Source organism: Haliotis cracherodii, unplaced genomic scaffold (genome assembly GCF_022045235.1).
Source record: "Haliotis cracherodii isolate W230 unplaced genomic scaffold, xgHalCrac1.p SCAF_1, whole genome shotgun sequence".
NCBI classification, from domain to species: domain Eukaryota; kingdom Metazoa; phylum Mollusca; class Gastropoda; order Lepetellida; family Haliotidae; genus Haliotis; species Haliotis cracherodii.
The window spans coordinates 16,260,532-16,288,016 of record NW_027266264.1 but is presented as its reverse complement, the minus strand read 5'-3'; the positions used below and the strand labels follow the sequence as shown (position 1 = coordinate 16,288,016).

The following is a 27,485-nucleotide window of genomic DNA, read 5'->3' as shown; positions in this document are numbered from 1 at the left end:
GCACTCACTCACCCGGGATTACCTCACGTTTGATGTCAAGGTCAGGTCACATTTGATCCAGTTAACAAGACAACCAGGAAGCTTACCTGTACTGTGCAGTCTCTCTTTCAATTTAAATTATATACGCCGCTGTAATGGATACATAAACGACACTCACGGACAGGTAAGCTATAATGCCTTATTGTGTAATTGTCCCACCATCATATATCATATGTACCAACTGACATATATCCAATTACCATCGCTCTGACTGATTTGACTTGGCCGTTACTCTTCGTGATAACTGAAATTGAATGACTATGGATTTAACCACTTGAGAGAGGTAGAGGTGAACTTTAATCGGATTAGACTCGGATGTTGTGTTGACATTGTGTCTTGTTGGCAAGTGTTGAAATTGTGTCAGCGTTCCGTTCTGTGTGAGCTTTTGTGCACACAGGGAACCATGTACGCGTGTCGTTCACGTGACCCATGTGTTGTATTGAGAATGTCATGTTCATATACGAGGACTGTGTCTATGGCCTAGTGGATAGAACGTCTAAACCCACGAGGGAAGGTCGGTGGTTCGATCCCCTGTCCGCGTCATATCAATGACATTTAAAGATGGTACTTGTTGCTCTCCTGCCTGATGCTCGGCATTAAGGTGATAACACAAGGCCTGGTCGGCTCGGAGTCAGTGTTATGTGTCTCTGTGGGGTATCCTTGTTAAACTGCGGCATGGTAGCTCAGTGGGCTAGCACTATATAACCAGTCTAGCACAAGCAGACACATGCGTGCACTTCGCTGTATAACTGAAAACATCTTGATTGAGACGTTAAATTCCATTTCACCACACCTGCGACAGCGTATCATCAAGGTAATTGTATTATATATATATATATAAATTTGGTAATGAACAGTCGTGCGACAGCGTATCATCAAGGTAATCGTATTATATATATATATATATATATATAAATTTGGTAATGAACAGTCGTTTCAATATGTCATATGTGTGAATGAATATACAGTAAAGTACGATTATGACGAATTCAAAGGGACTACTAATTTTAGTTCGTTATAACCGTATTTCGTTATAAGCATAAATACAGCATAACTACAGCAAATAGTCGGGACCAAAAAAGTAAGTTCGTTATATCCGTAAGTTCGTTATAAGCGTGTTTGTTATAACCGTAGTTTACTGTACACGTTATGTTATAATATATATCAAGTCGCGAATGCATGTTTTTAAGAGAGCAATGATTTTTACCCGAGTTTATGTTGAATTTGTAATTGTGCTTCAGGCGTGTTTCTCTTGAAGATGAAAAGACTCTTTGTCATGCACGCGTACCTATCAATTCTATGGAAAAAATCGAAATAAAACCTAAATTTTTGTGTCATGTAGTCCCAACACTTCCTGCTACCTGCCACCGGGGGCATAACGCGGTGGCAGTTGTAAAGGCGATGGACATCATTGACAATGGGTCGCTTAATGTTAGTTACGCCCTCGAACATGTATTTTGTTAAACATGGTCTGTGCGGGAGGTGTTTACGAAAATATAATTAATTAAATGGCAATAATGTACTGTTAAGTTATATCGTTACATCTCATCCTAATTAAAGGTTGTTTACAGAATAGATTACATAATTGTCATACATGACAGGTTTGCAAGTGTATACAGAATGTATTCGAGTGTATTCAATGATATTACTACATCATATAATATTTGCAACAACAAAAAAATACAATGATTTCATTTTTCACAAAGCACTTGACACACTTACATGTAAGTTTTGATACTGTATACTTTATTGTACTCATAGTACAACATGATATACTATTTGCAAGAAAACAAAAATACCAATTCATTTATCAAAAGAACATTGGACACACTTAAGGTTTGGATACTGTTAAAGATCTTTAAACATTTGATCCTGTCCCATGATGTTAACAAAGATACCACAAACAGTTGCTAAAAATGACATATCTTGTATGATCCAAAGTGGACACATATTAATGTTCTAAGATATTGCTGATATACCCCGCCAGAGGTTGTGGACAACGCAACCCACTTCCTCAGTAGCTGTGTTTATTTGAGTAGATACATATTGAGGAATTATCCATATTTCAAAATAAAAGCAAATATATCCGAAATGCAACTAGGCGATAAGAAAGTAGTATACTATGCTGATGACAAGCAGTAATATTTGTACGGATCTGAAGTAAGTCTATCAATCCACTTCTGCAATATTCAGGCCTCCAAATTCATTTGGATAAAATAAAAGCAATTGGGATGGACTCAGTAGTTCAGTACAAACTGTCAGGATCTCAGCTGTCAATAGTGTGGTAAGTAATTAATTGGAATAAACCTTAATACACAGCTAAAGGAACCGTGGGTGGTTAACGCACAAAAAAGACTAAAGAATACTATATTTTTTTTTTAATATTCCAGGTCCACGTTTGTGCATTGCGTATTTTTTTTTATCATTTTATTTGTATTCTCAAGATAGTTGCCACGGTTTTACAATTAACCCTTACAGACTCACATGGTGAGATGTATAGCGCTTGGTGTGATAATAACATTACCTAGAGTAATAATTTTCATTAAAGTATACTATAATGTCAGACTTACAGCAAATTGGATAAAAGGAACGTTGAACCTACCGGTAACATCCCAGCCACTTCGACTCAACCTGCACATATTAACACATCACTTCCCACTCCCCCGACGAATTTATAGACAATCCTCAATATTTCTTAAGATATTTATGGAATGAGAAACGAACCAACTTGAATATACAGGAAGACATTAGAATAAATAATTAAAATAATTGAAATAATTCATGCACTGTATGTTAATAGATGCTCAAAAGCAGTATTTAAGAATGCATCTTTAAGATAAAATTTCTTAAATTACCACCGTTCCATTCGCCAAAAAAGTATTATTTCAATTAAGTTGTATGTGCAAATATTCATCATAATCATAGGCAACCATATTAGAATGATCTGATGTGCAAATTGGGTTCTTATCACAAACAACTCGTTATAAGCTCAACAGGCATTACGGGAATCATTTGGTTCATCCATTGATTTAAGCTACGAAATAGTAAAATATGAACCTTGTTTTCCTCAACAATACGACTTAACACTGCTAAATATATTGACAAGTGTGTATTTTAAATTGTATGTTATATGAGTGATGTGAAATCAATGATTTCGCCACACGTCACATGTCAGATCTGACTGATAAGGTAATACCTGTAAATAGCAATGTATTTTTTTTAAATGTTGGAAGTCCTGCCAAAATGTGATTATGGATAATATTTTTTTGCCTATATGTATTGTGATAACTTTTATGTTTAATTTTGCCAACAGCAATAAAATCGTCGCCTTAAATAATCATTTATATGTTTGCATCTGTCGGGATGCTTATCATCGGTTCAGTGTATGAAAATACAAACATTTTACATATTTAATGCAAAAATTAGAGTCATTTATTCTATAATTGCCGAAAAGGGACCTGCATTAACTTAAATGTGCTAGGTACAGTGACACCTCGTCGACACAAACTCTCAATATTGCATATACGGCTATGAAACGTCATGATACCTCTACTATAGACAAAGTGACATGGCTTTCAATAGAACGTCGCGTTAACGCTATGTCCCTCCACAATGGGATGCTTGTGACGGACAGAAGCTGTTGAACACTGTCCCTCTGTGTTTACTTACCCGATATACCTGACCTGAATGTAAACACAGACCAATGCAAGGTCGAATCACAAAACAGCCCACATTTTCCCTTCCTAAGGGACTGGTATTATTTATTGTAGAGGTGTGTGTAAGCGTGTGTGCGTGCGTGCGTGCGTGCGTGCGTGCGCGTTTGTGTGTGAGTGTGATGGGTCAAATACAAGCGACAAAACTCCTTCAGTATTCATAAGAAATACCTGCCAAAAGCAGGTTTGATTGAACGATTCTGACTTATCTTGAGCCATTATCACATCGTTTTTATACCAGGTGTTCGCGAAAATGTGAGCGTGTTCTCCCTTGGCACCCGTTTTCTCTGTAAATTTCAGATGACATTTGCCTTCATTTTTGACAAATTGATCTGAATTGATATATCTATGGTCACCACGTTTTGAAAGAAATGCCCCCATGGATCTAGGAATGAAGGACTATATCATATCTGCTGATCACACCCATTCCATGTCACAGTGACATTTTTTCAATATTTCAATGGTCCTTAAAGGTGTCAAATTACATTAACTTATGTTTAATATGGGAACGATTCTACACACTGTACCCTATTTTGATATACACGACTTGATTTGTGATCAAGTATATCAGCTGACTTACATTTGTCGATTCGCTAAAGTGTGTTGCCGAGAGTAGGTACGTATTGTGATACACAGGCGTTTGATGCTATTGCAATTCGGCCTTCACCTGCTAACGATGAACATTTTAGTTCATGGATGAGTTCAAAGGTAGCAATTTAGCTAGACGCCTTTCACATGAAATGTCAGTCAGGCGAGTGCTGATCACAACCGATGATAGTCACTGGCCCTGGAAATATTGAAGAAAAGTAATCTTACACGTTTCTGATTAATACAATAATTATACCGTCGGTTGAACGCAGGAACGATTCATAAATTTGGATTCCAAATATTACCTCACACTCGTATTATTTACGATAGATTGCTGAAATAGACTGAAGTTAAAAAATATTAAGTCTCATATTAAGTCCAAATCACGTGTGTGTTACGTCTCCGGTTTTCACAAGCGCAGAAAGATGTGGTATAAGTCAAAATATAGAATGGTGTTGGACATGATTTTGGTCGCTGATGCGTCAAGTTTGGGAATGTGTCCCCACACGTCTGCCATAAAACTTATTGAATGCTTTCCTAAAGCCTTAAATGATGTAATCCTGATGAAACCCTTAAAATACCACACAAAATACCCAAAGTCTACGCATGTAGACATATTGTTTCGTAATCCATCACAAACTTAAAATGTTCAATACGGGTGTACAGTCTAAACATGTTTAGCCACCGAATACAATTATATGCATGTTTAGACCTCTAAACGCTGTAAGATAATGTGACGAAAAACGTGTTTAGGTTTGTGTGTTAATTCTAAAAACAGTTTTGACATGTGTATAACCTAGTGCCACCTTCCCTCAAAATATCAACTACTAGGTTTCCTGGCCCAGGGTTATTTAAACGTCGCCATAACATAACTGGGCTATAATATATGACTGCCGCGCAAAACAACATGAACCCACAAGGACACAATGAACGAGCAGCACATGAATATTTGAGGTTCATTTACATATGCTCTTATTCATACATATGTCCATGATCTGTTTTCTGTCCATCATACAGTGGAAATATTTTCTCCTGACATTGTTAATATATCAACATATTAGAGTCATTTATTCCTTTTAGAAGGATGTATACATGATAGAGTTTGTGTTTCGTATGTTAATTTCATACTTTCTGTGTCATGTCTGTTTCGATTCTAGTGGCCCAATTGGACGAGACGAGAAACCTGTTTGGTTGTTGAGCCCCATATTTATTTTATACATACTCTTCACAATAGTTCTTAAGTTGAGCAGATATATAAATTAACAAATACATGTACTCCATTATGAAAAGCGAACGAATCCTTGCGGTGTAGACCCGTGAAGATCCGGGGTAGAATAGGTCTTCAGCAACCCATGCTTGCCGTTAAAGGCGACTATGCTTGTCTTACACGCGTACCTATCAATTCTATGGAAAAAATCGAAATAAAACCTAAATTTTTGTGTCATGTAGTCCCAACACTTCCTGCTACCTGCCACCGGGGGCATAACGCGGTGGCAGTTGTAAAGGCGATGGACATCATTGACAATGGGTCGCTTAATGTTAGTTACGCCCTCGAACATGTAATTTGTTAAACATGGTCTGTGCGGGAGGTGTTTACGAAAATATAATTAATTAAATGGCAATAATCCACTGTTAAGATATATCGTTACATCTCATCCTAATTAAATGTTGTTTACAGAATAGATTACATAATTGTCATACATGACAGGTTTGCAAATGTATACAGAATGTATTCGAGTGTATTCAATGATATTACTACATCATATAATATTTGCAACAAAACAAAAATACAATGATTTCATTTTTCACAAAGCACTTGACACACTTACATGTAAGTTTTGATACTGTATACTTTATTGTATTGATAGTACTACATGATATACTATTTGCAAGAAACAAAAATACCAATCCATTTATCAAAAGAACATTGGACACACTTAAGGTTTTGATACTGTTAAAGATCTTTAAAAATTTGATCCTGTCCCATGACAAGATGTTAACAAAGATACCACAAACAGTTGCTAAAAATGACATATCTTGTATGATCCAAAGTGGACACATATTAATGTTCTAGGATATTGTTGATATACCCCGCCAGAGGTTGTGGACAACGCAACCCACTTGCTCAGTAGCTGTGTTTATTTGAGTAGATACATATTGAGGAATTATCCATATTTCAAAATAAAAGCAAATATATCCGAAATGAAACTAGGCGATAAGAAAGTAGTATACTATGCTGATGACAAGCAGTAATATTTGTACGGATCTGAAGTAAGTCTATCAATCCACTTCTGCAATATTCAGGCCTCCAAATTCATTTGGATAAAATAAAAGCAATTGGGATGGACTCAGTAGTTCAGTACAAACTGTCAGGATCTCAGCTGTCAATAGTGTGGTTAGTAATTAATTGGAATAAACCTTAATACACAGCTAAAGGAACCGTGGGTGGTAAACACACAAAAAAGACTAAAGAATACTATATATTTTTTTAAATATGTGCATTGCGTATTTTTTTATCATATTATTTGTATTCTCAAGATAGTTGCCACGGTTTTACAATTAACCCTTACAGACTCACATGGTGAGATGTATAGGGCTTGGTGTGATAATAACATTACCTAGAATAATAATTTTCATTAAAGTATACTATAATGTCAGACTTACAGCAAATTGGATAAAAAGAACGTTGAACCTTACCGGTAACATCCCAGCCACTTCGACTCAACCTGCACATATTAACACATCACTTCCCACTCCCCCGACGAATTTATAGACAATCCTCAATATTTCTTAAGATATTTATGGAATGAGAAACGAACAAACTTGAATATATAGGAAGACATTAGAATAAATAATTAAAATAATTGAAATAATTCATGCACTGTATGTTAATAGATGCTCAAAAGCACTATTTAAGAATGCATCTTTAAGATAAAATTTCTTAAATTACCACCGTTCCTTCCCCCCAAAAGTATTATTTCAATTAAGTTGTATGTGCAAATATTCATCATAATCATAGGCAACCATATTAGAATGATCTGATGTGCAAATTGGGGTCTTATCACAAACAACTCGTTATAAGCTCAACAGGCATTACGGGAATCATTTGGTTCATCCATTGATTTAAGCTACGAAATAAAAAAATATGAACCTTGTTCTCCTCAACAATACGACTTAACACTGCTAAATATATTGACAAGTGTGTATTTTAAATTGTATGTTATATGAGTGATGTGAAATCAATGATTTCGCCACACGTCACATGTCAGATCTGACTGATAAGGTAATACCTGTAAATAGCAATGTATTTTTTTTAAATGTTGGACGTCCTGCCAAAATGTGATTATGGAAAAGATTTTTTTGCCTATATATATTGTGATAACTTTTATGTTTAAATTTGCCAACAGCAATAAAATCGTCGCCTTAAATAATCATTTATATGTTTGCATCTGTCGGGATGCTTATCATCGGTTCAGTGTATGGAAATACAAATATTTTACATATTTAATGCAATAAATTAGAGTCATTTATTCTATAATTGCCGAAAAGGGACCTGCATTAACTTAAATGTGCTAGGTACAGTGACACCTCGTCGACACAAACTCTCAATATTGCATATAAGGCTATGAAACATCATGATACCTCTGCTATAGACAAAGCGACATGGCGTTCAGTAGAACGTCGCGTTAACGCTATGTCCCTCCACAATGGGATGCTTGTGACGGACAGAAGCTGTTGAACACTGTCCCTCTGTGTTTACTTACCCGATATACCTGACCTGAATGTAAACACAGACCAATGCAAGGTCGAATCACAAAACAGCCCACATTTTCCCTTCCTAAGGGACTGGTATTATTTATTGTAGAAGTGCATGTAAGTGTGTGCGTGCGTGCATGCGTGCGTGCGTGCGTGCGTACGCGCGCGTTTGTGTGTGAGTGTGATGGGTCAAATACAAGCGACAAAACCCCTTCCGTATTCATAAGAAATACCTGCCAAAAGCAGGATTGATTGAACGATTCTGATTTATCTTGAGCCATTATCACATCGTGTTTATACCAGGTGTTCGTGAAACTGTGAGCGTGTTCTCCCTTGGCACCCGTTTTCTCTGTAAATTTCAGATGACATTTGCCTTCATTTTTGACAAATTGATCTGAATTGATATATGTATGGTCACCACGTTTTGAAAGAAATGCCCCCATGGATCTAGGAATGAAGGACTACATCATATCTGCTGATCACACCCATTCCATGTCACAGTGACATTTTTTCAATATTTCAATGGTCCTTAAAGGTGTCAAATTACATTAACTTATGTTTAATATGGGAACGATTCTACACACTGTACCCTATTTTGATATACACGGCTTGATTTGTGATCACCATTTTTACAGTTGTGGGTATATCATCTGACTTACATTTGTCGATTCACTAAAATGTGTTGCCGAGAGTAGGTACGTATTGCGATACACAGACGTTTGCTATTGCAATTCGGCCTTCACCTGCTAACGATGAACATTTTAGTTCATGGATGAGTTCAAAGGTAGCAATTTGGCTAGACGCCTTTCACATGAAATGTCAGTCAGGCGAGTGCTGATCACAACCGATGATAGTCACTGGCCCTGGAAATATTGAAGAAAAGCAATCTTACACGTTTCTGATTAATACAATAATTATACCGTCGGTTGAACGCAGGAACGATTCATAAATTTGGATTCCAAATATTACCTCACACTCGTATTATTTACGATAGATGGCTGAAATAGACTGAAGTTAAAAAATATTAAGTCTCATATTAAGTCCAAATCACGTGTGTGTTACGTCTCCGGTTTTCACAAGCGCAGAAAGATGTGGTATAAGTCAAAATATGGAATGGTGTTGGACATGATTTTGGTCGCTGATGCGTCAAGTTTGGGAATGTGTCCCCACACGTCTGCCATAAAACTTATTGAATGCTTTCCTAAAGCCTTAAATGATGTAATCCTGATGAAACCCTTAAAATACCACTCAAAATACCCAAAGTCTACGCATGTAGACATATTGTTTCGTAATCCATCACAGACCTAAATGTTCAATACGGGTGTACAGTCTAAACATGTTTAGCCACCGAATACAATTATATGCATGTTTAGACCTCTAAACGCTGTAAGATAATGTGACGGAGAACGTGTTTAGGTTTGTGTGTTAATTCTAAAAACAGTTTTGACATGTGTATAACCTAGTGCCACCTTCCCTCAAAATATCAACTACTAGGTTTCCTGGCCCAGGGTTATTTAAACGTCGCCATAACATAACTGGGCTATAATATCTGACTGCCGCGCAAAACAACATGAACCCACAAGGACACAATGAACGAGCAGCACGTGAATATTTGAGGTTCATTTGCATATGCTCTTATTCATACATATGTCCATGATCTGTTTTCTGTCCATCATACAGTTGACATATTTTCTCCTGACATTGTTAATATATCAACATATTAGAGTCATTTATTCCTTTTAGAAGGATGTATACATGATAGAGTTTGTGTTTCGTATGTTAATTTCATACTTTCTGTGTCATGTCTGTTTCGATTCTAGTGGCCCAATTGGACGAGACGAGAAATCTGTTTGGTTGCTGAGCCCCATATTGATTTTATACATACTCTTCACAATAGTTCTTAAGTTGAGCAGATAATACAGATTAACAAATACTCCATCATCAAAAGCGAACGAATCCTTGCGGTGTAGACCCGTGAAGATCCGGGGTAGAATAGGTCTTCAGCAACCCATGCTTGCCGTAAAAGGCGACTATGCTTGTCGTAAGAGGGACTAACAGGATGCATGTCATCGATGCCAATTGCGTGGTTCGATGCTCAATCACTGGATTGTCTGGTCCAGACTCCATTATTTACAGACCGCCGTCTGAAGCTGGAATATTGCTGAGTGCGGCGTTAAACAACAAACCAACCAACAACCTTGCGGTGTAATACGATGATGAAATATGAGACACACATGTATACATGGTTTTCCTGTTGTAGGAAATACATTCCGGAACAATGACCGAACACACTGACGCACACTACATTAGTGGTATGATAAAGCTCCAGCTAGATACTGCTGGATACTACAGAAGTGACCTATGCTGGCTACTTAATGGCTCGGGTGATCAGTCCAAATGATGAGGTTGATGATGTGTCATCGTACCCGATGGCGTGGGCCCTTGCTCATAATATCTATCACTGGGTCGTTTTGATTCGACCATTTTAAGGCCGCCGTCATGGAAATAGATTACTGCTGAATTCTGCGTTGAACAAAATACACACGATCTCCGAGCAACACACTATGGCAAATTGCTCACTGATTTTAAAAGCACCTTCTGACCTAAATTGTAATATATTGTTTCTCTGATCTTGTTCAACAATGCTAGACAAAGCATGTAGTTTTCAATCAGGATCTAATTGCTACATGCATGGGGTATCATATTAAAATATTATATTAACAATTCAGTTTTCATGTCAGCTGATGTCCTACTTTACGAGTATGAAGAACGAGAATATCTGTTAATAATGGGATTCCCTAAAACATGCCCTCAATGCCCGTGACTTGTTGATTGGGGAAGTACGAAAGCCTATTAGAGCCAAATTCATTGAAAACATTTTTTATTTAAAAGTTGTAATTACAAGTTGTAAAGTTGTAATTACAAGTTATAAAGGTGTATTTACAAGTTATAAAGATGTAATTACAAGTTAAAAAGGAGTAATTACGACTTATAAAAAGTTGTAGTTACATGTTTTTAAGGTGTAATTTCAAGTTTAAAAGATGAAAATACAAGTTTTTAAAGGTGTAATAACTAGATTTAAAGGCGTAATTACAAGTTTAGACATGGAAATAAAAAGTTTTGAAAGGTGTAATTACAGGTTTAAAAAGGTGTAATTATGAGTTAGAAATGTGAAATTTTACAAGTTGTAATTACACCTTGAGAAACTTGTAAATACACATTTACAACTTGTAATTACAACTTTACAACTTGTAATTACAACTTTTAAATGAAAAATGTTATCAATGAATTTGGCCCTAATAGGCTTTCGTAGGGAAGAGTCGGTTTACTTGATAAGATACCGTCCGGATGAAGGGGGTTTAGCTGTACCCCCCGGTGTTTATTACTGAGCCTATTTGTCTGTCGTGGTATATACAGTGACATTTCTACGTGTGGGAACGTTTTGTCACCATGGCGGATTAAGGTTGGTTGAAGGCCACAAAGCGTCTCACTGTGGTGCTTATTTCAAGGGAAACGCGACCACGTAAAAACCCATTTTGTTGCTTGCGAAACACAATAAAGCAAGGCGTGCATGTACACAATAACCCACATATTTAACATTAAAATGTTTTTCTTTTATGAAACAAACTACATGTATTTAAGGAACAGGAATAATGCAGTGACCTCGGCTTGTCTGTTTGGTTGATAAGCTTTATTAAAAACAGGGTAACTCTCAAATGGTATTTGACTGATAAGAATGTTATTGACCGTGAATCTAGTCTCGTCATCCCAAACACCTGTGTAACTGTTTCAAGGTTTAAGTCACCTGTCTACGACATAACAACTCATTCATTTACTCTCGTGGTGTCATCCCACTGGTAAAATACCGTTTCCATCCACAATTAGGAGATAAACATACTGTGTTTTCAATGTAGAGCTAGGTTACCTGTAGATTTAACCCCGCTAAATTGAATTTGGAACCGAACGCGCAGCGCGAGGTTTCAAAGGTTAAATTTAGCGGGGTTAAATCTACAGGTAACCTAACTCTACATTGAAAACACAGTATGTTTATCTCCATTCTACCATGACTAAAAGAAATGCGAACTCTTTGGTGTTAGCAAAAATACTGAGTGAAGCGGCAAGGGTTGAGTTCAGTGTTTTGAGTGGGTTATCGATCTGCATTACAGAATCACCGAACAAAATATGGTGTTGTATATACTCAAGCAGTTTGTTTACACCGTAATACTTCACTCGAACATATGACAGGCATTGAAAGCATATAAGCACGGCAACTTAGTAAGCTAACATGAGGTGGGCATCCCTAAAGAAAACAAAGCAAGCTTTGCAAGGCTTTCGCTCTACATCGCACGTCACCATTATGACGTCATATCGCTCATTGTGACGCTAAAGATATGACGTCACAGTCGTATATAGAAAAGCGCCAAAATTTCAAGCTCTCTGTTGTCTCCAAAACGTAAATACATTCCCTTTGTTGATTTCTGTCGTGTTTTTCTGCACGAAATGTATTGTCACACATCCTTTGAATATTGTAGTAACCGCATCTGTGCATTTTGTAACCGGTAATTGTAGATATAGTTATTCAAATATGCCTACCGACAATGACTGAAAATAGTACTATTCTATGAATATTAGCTTCCGCGGTGATGCGGCCGTCAAACCAGCTGTTTCAATCAGAGGGGGTTTATTGTGATTTAATAGCCTCTGATTGACCAATCAGAATCGAGTAAATTCCAAATTCATGGTAGAATGTATCTTCACAGTATGATTATGTTTGTGCATGTGTTCTCTACAGATAAAACGTAGCTTGTAAATAATGTTCTGAAACATAATACAAAGATTGTAGAAACATTATCCAGATAATCTGTGAATTTCTACTTCAGATAAACACTTGACAACCACGACATGTTGGGAACAGCAACGGTGAGAGGGGGGGGGGGGGGGGGGATGGGGATGGGACGGTTGGCGGAGACATTCTTGAGATATGGTCTCAGTAGTTTTTCATTACACACATCCATTAATTACCAACAGAACCGAGTGACATGTTTGAGCAACTAGATATATCCAGCTGTTTCCATGATAATACTTATGCCATGTATATTAATCCAGTAATTATAATTGAGTGTCGGTGTTCAACTTTAAGGCAGAGATATGTTTTGCTTTTAGAAAGGGCAAGTCATGCACCTTGAGTAATTTAATAATGGATAAATATTTACAAAATAAATTCTACAAAGAGTTGCGCGCTGAACGGGAGATCATGCTCCACTTTGCAGGCCGCACCTGTCATTACTTCAGGTGAAAGTTACAAAACCTGTCTATAATCGTCCAGATAATAGGAGGGTGTGGACGACGTCGGTTTGAAAGTGTGGCCTGTGATACATGTAACCATAAAATCTGCTTTGGGTGATACAAATAGTAAGAGATTGGAAATGTCATCGTTATGTGTTTATACGTACCTACATCAAAAACAGTTCATGGAAACGGAGGTGCATGCGAAATATGTTTGACAGAAGGGGGCATACGGGTGGCCTAGTCATTGTAGGAGCGAGAGGTTGATTGAGTTTTTTGTTCTTTAAGCGTGCTGGTACGAATCCCAGTTTTCTAGGTTTTCCAGTACCATTACCGTACTTGTGGGTTCAACAGATTGGTAATTAAAACCTCCAGCTCCAGTTTTCCTCCCACATTAAACAGACGCCTTGCAATATCTGAAATTATGTCAAAAGCGCCGATAAATCAAACTCACTCACTCACTCACTCACTCATGGCGGAACTTTGGGGAGGAAATATCCCTTGGAGGTACCGATGTTGATGCTAGGAAATCTGGAATATAGGACAGAGACAAATCGTGGGGTATTTTACTCAGACACACCTGTTACTTTTTTTATCTTTATGTTTTATGTTTAGTGTGTATGGTTTTACATTATACACGTGTCGCGCACTGTAGTAAACACTCTCATTGAAATTATTATATAATTTACCGTTATTCGTACAAATATTACCTAAATCTCATTGATCAACTTTTACCAATATTCGTACAGTTTTTAACTACATCTCTTAGGAAAGCTTTAGATTATGTCAAAGATATGCTTATGTTCCATTATTTAAAAAAGTAAATTCAAAACTTAGTGAGTGTAAAAACAGCCTTTGTGACGAATTTTAGGTTAAGATCATATATTTGGTGTTGCCATTAGCCATATATGCATGATTTGAAATGAACAAAGTTTTCCACTTATTGATATGAACAATTTTTAAACATTTTGTGCATTTCTTAAATTGTAGATCCTGTAGGCTAAAAAGGATCGTTAACATACCCGGTCCATTTGCATGTGTTGGGGGTTACCGACATTCCTAGAAAATGCGCATGTCAAAATTCTGTAAGCTACTTCATATAAGCATGGAACGTCGATACTCTATTGGTCTATCCATTTCGAAGAGAGTCAGTCATACGACTCTTGCTTAAAAGGACTAAGATCAGAATTACAACCTTCAAGACCTAATTTGAAGTTTCGACCGCCGTGATGTTGCTGGAATATTGCTAAAAGCGGCGTAAAACCATACTCACTCACTCACTCACTCACTCAAGTTTCGAAAGGAGCAGGACATTTCAATATTTAAGGCATCAGTGACGAATGAATGTCTGATACAATTCCCTTTTTTCACTTGTTTAATATGTTGCCATGTTATAGTGGGGTTTTTCAGTTGAACAATAGACTTACCTTTGCATTAGTTTGTGACCGGCGGGCAGGAAACACTCACCTTTTGACCAATTCCAGGTATCACCCCTTTTTGATAGTGATTCACAAACACATGCTTATGACATAGTCGGGGTCGTACAATGTCTTATGATTATGAAAAGGGTTTTGTCGCTTGTATTTATATAATGAATTAATTCTTGCTAAAGGTAGCTGTAGAGTGCCCTCACCAGGTACAACGTATTCTAAAAACAAGGCTTACATAATCGTGTTATTTTAGGGTATACATATAGTTTTAACACTGGTGTGATGGTCAGAAGAGAATGTGGGTTGTTTAAGTCATCTGTTACTTTTAAATTAGGTATTATGTCATTTTTATATCTTACATTGGCTTCCTTTAATATATCTAGCGGAGCTACATTTTGGAGGTGATTGTGCAGTTATATCATGATAAAAGCATGAAACAGAAATATACTAAACTATGCATTAAAAACATGGAGATAACTCAATATCAACCAATGATGAGTGCAGGTAAAATGGCCAATTTCTTTCATTAAAATTAACAAATGAAAAATGAAAGGCCAGGGTTCGGTGTGGCCTTACATCATGTCAAGATGAACATTGTCAGAATAGACATGGTCCTTACTCTAATGATCGACGTCGCATTGCCTAGATCAATAAACTAGGTACTGTACCAACTGGTGGGGTATAATGCACTGTTTAAAGGCAGGTATCTTAAGGCCCTACCACTGACTATAATGACCTTGGAGTTTAAGAAATAATGTTGGACAGAAACACATCACTGTGACTGCAATACACTCTACATATAGGTCGATATTCAAGTGCGTCTTCATCAAGGCCGAATATTTAGAGAGTCATGAAAACCAAACATTTCAGAAACAGGATTGAATCACAGAGAATTTTAGTGCGAAAGCGAATGTTATCATTTTTTTCAGTATTCACCATCTATGTTTGAAAAAATTGGTATGTCATATTCACTAAAAGTATACAAGGTCACACCTTTGTGAAAAAATATCCCATAACTCTGAACCAGAAGTCTGTGAATAAATATCTCATAACTCTGAACCAGAAGTCTGTGAATAAATATCCTATAACTGTGAACCAGAAGTCTGTGAATAAATATCCTATAACTGTGAACCAGAAGCCTGTGAATAAATATCCCATAACTGTGAACCAGAAGTCTGTGAATAAATATCCCATAACTCTGAACCAGAAGTCTGTGAATAAATATCCTATAATTGTGAACCAGAAGTCTGTGAATATGTGAATAAATATCCTATATCTGTGAACCAGAAGTCTGTGAATAAATATCCCATAATTCTGAACCAGAAGCCTGTGAATAAATATCCCATAACTGTGATCCAAAAGCCTGTGAATAAATATCCCATAACTCTGAACCAGAGGCCTGTGAAAAAATATCCCATAACTGTGAACCAAAAGCCTGTGAATAAATATCACATAACTCTGAACCAGAGGCCTGTGAATAAATATCCCATAACTGTGAACCAGAAGCCTGTGAATAAATATCCCTTAAGCCTGAACCAGAAGCCTGTGAATAAATATCCTATAACTGTGAACCAGAAGTCTGTGAATAAATATCCTATAACTGTGAACTAGAAATCTGTGAATAAATATCCCATAACTGTGAACCAAAAGCCTGTGAATAAATATCACATAACTCTGAACCAGAGGCCTGTGAATAAATATCCCATAAGCCTGAACCAGAAGCCTGTGAATAAATATCCCATAACTCCGAACCAGAAGCCTGAGACATATCAACTGACCAGTACAAAAGGAACAGATTGCAAAGTTTAATTGTGTCTACTCGTTCTGATAATGCATCCAAATAGGCGTCGACCAACATAAAACACTTATTTCAATATATACCCAATACACACACCATCACAGCGTATTATACCACAACCTCCAACATATACGCATTCTAATATATATCCAATATACAAAACACACATCATATATACCACAACCTACAGTATGTGCTCATTCCAATATATACTCACCGCTAAAAGTAAAGAAGAGATGTTTCCAATGTGTACCACTTGATGACAAAACAGTCAAGTGTCACCAGAGAGTGTCTTCATTCTCATCACAATATGCTACACGTGATTTCCAAACTTTACACGCTAATCCTGCACGAGAAAAATGGTGTAACGTTTTCGCTCGGAAACACCGGCCATCTTGGCTTAAACAAAATACAATACACATACACGTTTATATACGTTTCCTCCCGCATCTACCGGTGATTCAGTTAAAAAGTACCAACATTTTAATGCAATGGTCGGACGAAATTGTATCTGAAGTTATCATTTGATCAGAATTAAGATTAACGTAATGCAAGTTTAACTAGGTTGAATCGTCACCAGTGATTGTATTGATTCGCGTCTGATTGCGTACAGCCAGTTGTCAGTGACACTTGACACTGAGTGAGATTTCTCAGTTCGCTATACACGTCACTAATTAGTGGTAGATGGGCTTGTCGGTGATCAGATATCAGTTCGCTGTATCCGTTAGTTCGCTGTTGAGAGTTCGTAATGTACGTAAATTTTATATGATAATGTACAGGCGATAAATCGGGGATGTTTTAACTGTTCGTTGTATCCGTTTGTTCGCTCTATCCTTGTTCGTTATATCCGTGTTCTACTGTATACCCCAAACACACATCGTATCATACCACAACTCATTCCAACTACTTACCGTATTAATACAACCTCCAGAAAATACTCATTCTAATATATATGAACACACACACAACACCGCACCGTATTATATCACAACATACAGAGTTTACTCATTCTGATATATACTCAATACACACAACAAACACACAATATTGTTGTGAGTGAGTGTGTGAGGTTTTAGCCGCTTGTAGCAATATTCCAGAAATTGGCTTCACAAATTGTACCCATGTCGGGAATCGAACCTGGGTCTTCGGCGTGACGAGCGAACGCTTTAACCACTAGGCTACCCGACCGCCCCTCACACCATATTGTACCACAACCGACAGAATGTACTCGTTGCATAAATAACATACACCAACATCACCACGCCATATTATATTATTCCACGCCAACACACCCATACAAAACGAGGCAAATGCCGCTTTATTGATCTAGTTTCTTATCATTGTCACGGTGGTATTCATGATCATGGTCGCCATGTAGTTATGTAAACTGATACAGCCTCACAAATATAAGGCTCTACAAGGAGAATGAATAGGCCCGAATAAGTTTTGCGCAGGTCAGAAACAGGATGTCAACGAAACAGGTAAAACAGTGTCGATTCCGACCAGACGCCACGCCGATTGGCTGAATTCATTACCCAATCAAATACGTCGACACAGTTTAGAATTGTTCGCCTTTTTGTGAAAGGCGTCTATTTATAGATGTTGGGATTTCCACTTCATTTGTGGACACTATATAAACTTGACGTTCTGAAATAGCTGACTCACAAACCATGTACTAAATAAAGCACGTCCGATCACGATAAAAGTCAAACATATGTTAGTTACATATGCATAGCTCAGTAGATGGATCCTTGCATGGTATAATATACGAAGTAGCGCTAGCGTACCTTAACAAAGGTGACTTGATGGCTGACAAAGCGTTATGACATTGTGTCATGAATGCATGATATTTGTGGGGATAAATGGAGCTTGGTGGATAATGACTTGTTGATAGAAAAACACTCATGTACTCATTCAATGTATCAAGGGCAAGGACCTTTTATGCTAGAGGAGTGTGGATACCTAGCCTGATTAATAGTACTCCGGGAAGTGCGGACCAGGAAGTCGTGACAACCGGTAGGTAGATCTGAGTAGGAGTGACGGAATTTAATGTGTCGTACATCTGCACAGCATTCTGTTACGAGAGGTGGATTTGATGGATAGGTCGATGGAGGATAATAGAAGGATGGATGTGTGGATGGATGAATGGATGGATGGATGTGTTGTTATATGGAATAAGGTGTGGATATATGGATATGGCGGTGTGGATCAGGATAGTGATAGATGGATGGGTTGGTGGAATTGTTGATGAATTGAGCTGTGGACGAGTCTGGACGAGACAATCCTGTGATTGATATCTTGAGCATCGATCCACGCAATTGGGATCGATGACATGAAACAACCAAGTCAGCGAGCCTGACCACCCGATCCCGTTAGTCGCCTTTTACGACAAGCATAGTCGCCTTTTACGACAAGTATGGGTTGTTGAAGACCTATGAGGTAAGGATGGATTGATAGGTGAATGTGGGGCGGTGTTGGCAAGCTGATGAATGGAGATAGCGATAGGTGAATGTGAGGAGGTGTTGGCAGGCTGATGAAGGGAGATAGCGATAGGTGAATGTGAGGAGGTGTTGGCATGCTGATGAAGGGAGATAGCGATAGGTGAATATGGGGAGGTGTTGGCAGGCTAATGAAGGGAGATAGCGATAGGTGAATAAGGGGAGGTGTTGGCAGGCTAATGAAGGGAGATAGCGATAGGTGAATGTGAGGAGGTGTTGGCATGCTGATGAAGGGAGATAGCGATAGGTGAATATGGGGAGGTGTTGGCAGGCTAATGAAGGGAGATAGCGATAGGTGAATGTGAGGAGGTATTGGCAGGCTGATGAATGGAGATAGCGATAGGTGAATATGGGGAGGTGTTGGCAGGCTGATGAATGGAGATAGCGATAGGTGAATGTGGGGAGGTGTTGGCAGGCTGATGAATGGAGATAGCGATAGGTGAATGTGAGGAGGTATTGGCAGGCTGATGAATGGAGATAGCGATAGGTGAATGTGAGGAGGTGTTGGCATGCTGATGAATGGAGATAGCGATAGGTGAATGTGTGGAGGTGTTGGCAGGCTAATGAATGGAGATAGCGATAGGTGAATGTGTGGAGGTGTTGGCAGGCTGATGAATGGAGATAGCGATAGGTGAATAAGGGGAGGTGTTGGCAGGCTAATGAAGGGAGATAGCGATAGGTGAATGTGAGGAGGTGTTGGCATGCTGATGAAGGGAGATAGCGATAGGTGAATATGGGGAGGTGTTGGCAGGCTAATGAAGGGAGATAGCGATAGGTGAATAAGGGGAGGTGTTGGCAGGCTAATGAAGGGAGATAGCGATAGGTGAATGTGAGGAGGTGTTGGCATGCTGATGAAGGGAGATAGCGATAGGTGAATATGGGGAGGTGTTGGCAGGCTAATGAAGGGAGATAGCGATAGGTGAATGTGAGGAGGTATTGGCAGGCTGATGAAGGGAGATAGCGATAGGTGAATGTGGGGAGGTATTGGCAGGCTGATGAAGGGAGATAGCGATAGGTGAATATGGGGAGGTGTTGGCAGGCTGATGAATGGAGATAGCGATAGGTGAATGTGGGGAGGTGTTGGCAGGCTGATGAATGGAGATAGCGATAGGTGAATGTGTGGAGGTGTTGGCAGGCTGATGAATGGAGATAGCGATAGGTGAATGTGAGGAGGTGTTGGCAGGCTAATGAATGGAGATAGCGATAGGTGAATGTGAGGAGGTGTTGGCAGGCTAATGAAGGAAGATAGCAATAGGTGAATGTGTGGAGGTGTTGGCAGGCTAATGAAGGGAGATAGCAATAGGTGAATATGAGGAGGTGTTGGCAGGTTAATGAAGGAAGATAGCAATAGGTGAATGTGTGGAGGTGTTGGCAGGCTAATGAAGGAAGATAGCGATAGGTGAATGTGTGGAGGTGTTGGCAGGCTAATGAATGGAGATAGCGATAGGTGAATGTGAGGAGGTGTTGGCAGGCTAATGAAGGGAGATAGCGATAGTGAATGGAGTAAGGATAGATAGATGATGGAGTAGGGATAGATAGATGGATGGAGTAAGGATAGATAGATGGATGGAGTAAGGATAGATAGATGGATGGAGTAAGTATAGATTGATGGATGTGTGGATATATAGATGGATGGAGTAAGGATAGATAGATGGATGGAGTAAGGATAGATAGATGGATGGAGTAAGTATAGATTGATGGATGTGTGGATAGATAGATGGGTGGAGTAAGGATAGATAGATGATGGAGTAAGGATAGATAGATGGATGGAGTAAGTATAGATTGATGGATGTGTGGATATATAGATGGATGGAGTAAGGATAGATAGATGGATGGAGTAAGGATAGATAGATGGATGGAGTAAGGATAGATGGAAGATTAGTGTTGACAGACGGATGGGTGGGGGTAAGCTAGGTTGATGGAATGAGACGGATGGGCAGAGATAAGGAAAGATGGACAGATGGATGGAAAAGTGATGCAACTTATTATATGCAAAATTATTTCCGTGAATGCTACACGGATGTTGATGAAGTTATGCTAGATTCGCCCATTGTTGAAAATGAATTTAAAATGCGACAAATCACATCAAAGGTGGAAAAGCAACTGGCCCTGATGATGTAGTTATCGAATTGTTGAAGTGTTTTAAATATGAAGTTACGCCTTCCGCATGCAAATGTTTTTTGGTTATTTGAAAATGGGGTTTTCCCTAGCATTTGGTCATGCTCTATAATAATTCCACTGCATATAAAAGGGGACAGGGGTGATCCAGACAAATATAGAGGTATTTCATTAATGAACTTTTTAGGAATTATTCACTACAATATTAAACAATAGAATTTATAAATGGGCGAACGATTCCTGAATTTCCAGCTGGTTTCAGAAAAAAGTTATTCTACCTCAGATCATATATTTGCACTTTATGCACTTAAACTTTGTCACGACCTATGCTTAAATTGTATGTATCATTTGTAGATATCGTTAAGGCTTCAATATCTCAACGAAAAGCTGGTTTACGAGGGAAATTGTTACTATTCTAAAATCAATACCGTGTCACCTAATATTTTCGTTAAAGCCTTAAGTTTCATCCCCAGATACAACACATTTTCTACATAGTTCGTATGTGTAAACTGATAGAAGAAAACTGTCCACTGAAAAATCGAAACGAATATGTCCATTATGTAATATAGAAGTAGAAAATGAAATTAATTTTATGTTTGTTTGTCCATTTTACAATGATCTAAATCAAAGATTATTTAAAATCAATGTCACCGATAAATGCTTTTCTATTATACTGACGATAAAAAAACGCACCTAACATATTACATCTTTGTCCCAATATATATTCAGCCAAAGAACTTGTATCCAAATGTGTACCTTTTATGATTGTATTTACGTGGGTAACTCTATTTTACGTGGCCGGGGGGCCTTTTGTTCAATTAACTTCTTTGACTAGACTTGGATTGTTTTGATGTACAAGGGTTTATGGATGGATGGGTGGATGCATGACTTGGTAGACGGGTGGTAGACGTGGGGAGCAACCGTCTCAGGAGCCGCAATTTGCTGTGCAGAGTGGCGTCCTTTTGGCACACCAGAAACCTATGATTGTGGGTATGTATGTACGTGTCAAAACTAATGGTTACAGCATCCGATAAAATACTATGCACACGTATGGTCAACGCGTGGTTGACACCTTCTTTATTGATACCTACCAAGATATCTAGGCCATTTCGAACCTTGTTGTAGCTCTGATTCTTTCATTTTGCAGGTAGTCGTTAGCGAACCAACGAAGGTTCAAGATGGACTTTACAGAGCAAGCACGCGAGAAAGTATCAAAACCAGACTTCACTAAATAACTGGAAGCTTCTTTCAGTGACCCGTGTGTCGCATACAGATCAGCAGATATAATAAAAAGGCCATGCTGGGTCAAGGAGACCCAGACCAGAGCAAAGAAGTATTGACACGAGACCCAGGAAGGAAGTTCGACGAAATGAAGGAAGATGAAAAAAGGTTCCTCGTCATGGCGATTTGCATCACAGCATTGGCTGTCATTGTTGTCGTCTTCTTGATCTGGTGGATCAGGCGATGCTGTAAGAAACGTTTCAACACACCAACACCTGTCCCGGCTATATATGACCCTGGCAATCTGCCCTTCCCAAGAGAATATCCCCCCGGGATCGCCTCAGTTAATGACCAGACTGGATTTTATGGGCGTGTTCAACGAATTCATCCCTTTGCTGTGGGTTACAGATCTGGGGACTATGCGCGTCACTTTCAAACTAGACATGACCTTCATCCCGGAATTTCTGACACAATTGTTGGTGCTGGTGTTAGACATAGTGTCGAAGACCATGAGGAGGTAAATGCAAGATATGACAGTGGATATCCAGTGAGTGAACACAACACAGATCACGATTCTCTTCATATTGAAAACCCGCAACTGTTTGACGCAGGGATACAAGATTTGTTTATTGTCACTGAAAGAAGCGTCATGAAAACTGTGGCTAATAAACTGGTTGTTATGGTAGCCCATTTGGTTGATCACCGAGGGGATCTTCTTATTCTCGACAATATGGGCATATCCCTACGTGTTCCTCCAGGTGCCATTCCCAGAGGAAAGAAGCAGGTGGTCACGTTAGTCCTGAGCTGGGACTTAGAGGACAGTCCTGGGATGGACCCGTATCAAGCTCTGGTTAGCCCTGTCGTGTACTGCGGACCCCATGGGCTAAAACTAAACGAACAATGCATCCTATCCTACAGGCACTGTGCGTATGATCCGGCGAGTATCAAAATTATGGTGAGTGAGACTGAGCTGACACACCAGAAGGAATGGAACGTGTTGTGTGAGGCGAAGGAAGAGGTGGGCAAATGTGTCGTCTCCCAAGAAGAATGTCAGGTGAAACTGGAACATTTCAGTCTGCTGACCAGCATACAATGCCGTCCCGATTCATCTCCTGGCAAGAAATGGATCCAGATAGCCGTGTTCACAACCCCATTGCAGCCAGACGTTGACCACTACCAAATCAGGGTCTACTTTCTGAACAAAACACCATGTGCGTTGGAGTGGGCAATTAATAATGAGGCTCAGTTTGGTAGTAAGAAATGTTGTCCTGAAAAAGTGTTCCTATACAATGGTAAAGCTGAGGATATGTTACTGTCGATTGCCTACTTATCTGAAAGGTGGGCATGCATTGATGGATGTGAGACCCAGAGGGTTCCATTCATGAATATTTGGCACGGGAAGTGCCCTCATCTATCCATGTGTTTCAAAAGAATTGGCGATTACAACGAGAGAACCGATGAGATCAACATCCACTTGCTCGCGTACCAGGACGGTAGTGAAAACGAAAGCGAGAGGTTAATCATCCATATGAATGAAATTCATAATGGATTACCGGAACCTGGTCTCCGAAACGTCACGATACGGATCCCTGGATCCAACCCATGCAGTCCTGGATCATCGATGGTACAGGTGAGTAGGCAAAATCGCAATGGAACTTCCGTTGATGTCAGAATTGACAATCAGGAACCCCAGTTCAGTTTGGACGATGTACAGGCATCTATGAGTAAGAGGAACATCTTTTTCCCTGATGACCTAAAGCGGGACTTAATGATACTTCTTGATCCACGCGCTCCATTAGGCAATGATTGGAGAGCTCTAGCATCCAAGCTGTCCCTTGATCAGGTCATCACGTTTCTTGAGTCAATAAGGTCAAGTCAAACACTGGCTCTTCTCCAACACATGGAACAGAAAGGAGCGTGTGTGGTATACCTGCAGGAGGTGCTGAACGATATAGGGAGGTTAGACGCATCGAATTTGGTGGCAGAGTACATCAATAATGTAGGAATACAACACCAGCGTGAAACTGTTCCAAAGATCCCCGTGGAGTCGGAACTCGTGACCTGAAAGACCGAAAGTCGTTTAATGGAGTATATGTTAACAGCCATGACGATGGGGATCAGAGATGATTCATTGGCCAAGGTGTGTGGTCATCGGGCAAGGAACTCAATCAAGCACTGATACACACGCAGAGAAACCAGTGTTTCCCAGACCTCCGAGTTTTGCGATCCTCGGGTTAATGAAAAATGGAAAGAGATGAGAAGATTGATTGACTGGGACGTTACAAGTGACACTTCTTAGTTCGGTAGTGTACTGTAAGTTGTTCTTTGTTCGGGAGTGTACTGTAAGTTGCTCTCATTCCCGGCATCCCGTTTAAGGCATCGTGCTGTTTGTTATTTTTAACAGAGGTTAGTGAATAACCAAGACGTGCTTTTCGAAAACATCTAATTAATTTTTCAGTGATCCATTCATATAATTTTCACCGCTATGTTGCCTTATACGCCCAATAGAATTTTTTTTCCGGGGATGGGCGGGACTGGTTTTTCTCTTCTCTTGTGATGCACCACGTACTGACTGGGATAAAGGGTTAAAGGAAAGACGAGCTCCAGTACATAATCTTCATGTTTCCGTCAACATATAATGGATACAATGTTGCAATGAGGTGATTGTTCTCCGGTGATGACGATATATATTTTATAGATCTTGGACTCAAGTATGTCATGTGTTTTGACATGAGTTGTTTTACAGTTGTCTCATACATTGTGCATGTTACAAGTGATATTAGTTTTCACAATAGTTTTTACCAATCGTCAATGCTTCACGGGTGATGGGTGCGGGACCTAGTATATATAATTCTTAAAATATAGACTATAATTATCAGTGATCCTCAAAATTATCCATTTTTCGTGTGATGTCGGACTGTCCACGTGAAATATACTACTCAAAACAAGTTGAAGAACAACCACAATTGGAAGGTTCTGTTGCAATACCAACCAGCCATGACAGAATAACTATAGTCATATGAAAACACCGGGTGTTCTTTATCTTCTTTTAAATAGTATATATGAAAGGCCGGAATCTTGACAACTTCATATTGTGTATCTTCAAGAGATATATTTTAATCTGGACTTGACGGCGTGTAATAATATAGCTGCAATATATTTAAATGTTTGATAATTTACCAAAATAGGCAGAGTTCATTGCTTATTTTTTTATTGGATGAGTTTATATTTGGCTATTCATGTATTCATGTTATGATAGTCGCAGAGAATTACGTACGTGTTACATACTAGTCCCATTACTTGGATAGATTTCAAATTAGTCATGTGATTCAAAATATGAATTTGGAGAGGGGGAGAGAGAGTTGGGTTTATGTACAGCGCTAGAGGTATTATCTCAAAGGTTCGAGGCAGTATAACTGTTTGTATGCTTAATCGATACATGCAATCCAATTATCGCTGAGAGAGTCACAATCAGTCAGTGACATATCACAACAATAGGCGTGACACATTTCACCAAAGTGGGGACGGAAGAATTCGACGTGATGAACGAATGCTTTGACCGTTAGGCTAATAGATACTACTCAAAAGAGTGAATGAGCGAGTATGGTTTTACGCCGCTTTTAGCAATATTCCAGCAATATCACGGCGGGGGACACCAGATATGGGCTTCACAAATTGTACCCATGTCGGGATCGAACCCGGGTCCTCGGCGTGACGAGCGAACGCTTTAACCTCGAGGCTACCCGACCGCCCCTACTACTCAAAAGAAGAAGATTAAGATTTCATATGAATATCATATCATGGACATGACAAATTAACCACAGTCATAAAACTAAATCCGGTATTCTTTAACTTCATTTGAGTAGTATATTATGTTCCTTCGTTGGACTGTGATAGCGTTAAAAGCGCTATGTTTAGCTCCCCTTCAGTATTAAAGGCCCACGTCGTAATAAAAATGAGATACTGTTTAAAGACTGCTGAGCAGATATGAGCAGTTTGTGTAATACTTATATGCACTGTCGGGCGATTTGTTAATCTACACTGTTATCACGAAGGGAACTCTGTTATCTTAAATTGAACAAAATGTGCCTTTGTATCAATATATACAACAGAATTATAACATGTTATCACCAAGGTATCGCGATAGTTGCCTATTTAAAACAGCCCAGTTTGTCATGGGGAAAAAACAAGTCACAAATATTTGGTTACGCACATGTTTGCCAGGACTTCCTTTCACCTGTCTCCTGTCTCAATGTTTAATTACTCCTGTTTATCCATATCTTACTAATGTATGTGCGGTAAACTAGTCACTCATCTCATGTTACAAACTCCCTTATAACTCTTATACATTAGATTTGGTGGCACGGGTGGCCCAGTCGTCTAAGGCGCCGCGATTCGCTGTGCAGAGTTGCGTCCCTCGAACACGCCAGAAACCTATGATAGTGGGTTCGAATCCCGGTTCGCCCCGATTATGTTTCCAGGTTTGTCAGCACCATACCCGTGCTCGTGGGTTTCACCGAAGTGGTAAACTTCGGAAACCTGCATCACTTCGGGCTTTCCTCCTACATTAAGCTGACACGCCGTGATATAAGTCTGGAATACTGTTCAAAGCGGTGTTAAACCAAACTCGCTATATATAGATGTGATACCATTGCAAATATATTTGAAAATGTAAAAGATCACACGGCCATATTATAAACCTCAATTCAAGAATTGATATTAACTTAAGTCTATGACTGATGTGACCCAAGGTTTTCAATCACCAAAAGTATTTTTCTATTTTTCTTTTTGTGTCATTGCTTGATGTCTATGAAACTGGTAATAGGTTATTTTCCACAATATTCCTTATATTGATGTATTAGTGAACAATTTTGTAATTTTATGAGAGGGCATGGTCACTTAGCTTCCCGTACGTCGTTGCCTCACGTGCCAAGACAACTAATAAATGGTGGCAAAACATATATTCGTGACATAGATATATATGTTTTTGGAAGAACAACAAAAGAAGAAATATTTATTTTCTACCTTTCTTCATTAT

General features: G+C 38.9%; 1 protein-coding gene across 2 annotated transcripts; it reads left to right on the top strand.

Annotated features, from left to right (window-relative positions):
• The first annotated feature begins 80 nt into the window (after positions 1-80).
• LOC139473592 (UNC5C-like protein) lies at positions 81-25,540 on the top strand. 2 transcript variants are annotated; one of them, XM_071256257.1, is made up of 2 exons: positions 81-163; positions 22,374-25,540. In XM_071256257.1, the coding sequence occupies exon 2, from the start codon at positions 22,524-22,526 to the stop codon at positions 24,510-24,512; it is 1,989 nt and encodes a 662-aa protein (XP_071112358.1). In that variant the 5' UTR covers positions 81-163; positions 22,374-22,523; the 3' UTR covers positions 24,513-25,540. The 2 variants fall into 2 exon arrangements, with proteins under 2 accessions (XP_071112358.1, XP_071112368.1); XM_071256267.1 differs by lacking the exon at positions 81-163 and adding an exon at positions 18,476-18,630 and having other exon boundaries at positions 22,378-25,540.
• The last annotated feature ends 1,945 nt before the right edge of the window (positions 25,541-27,485 follow it).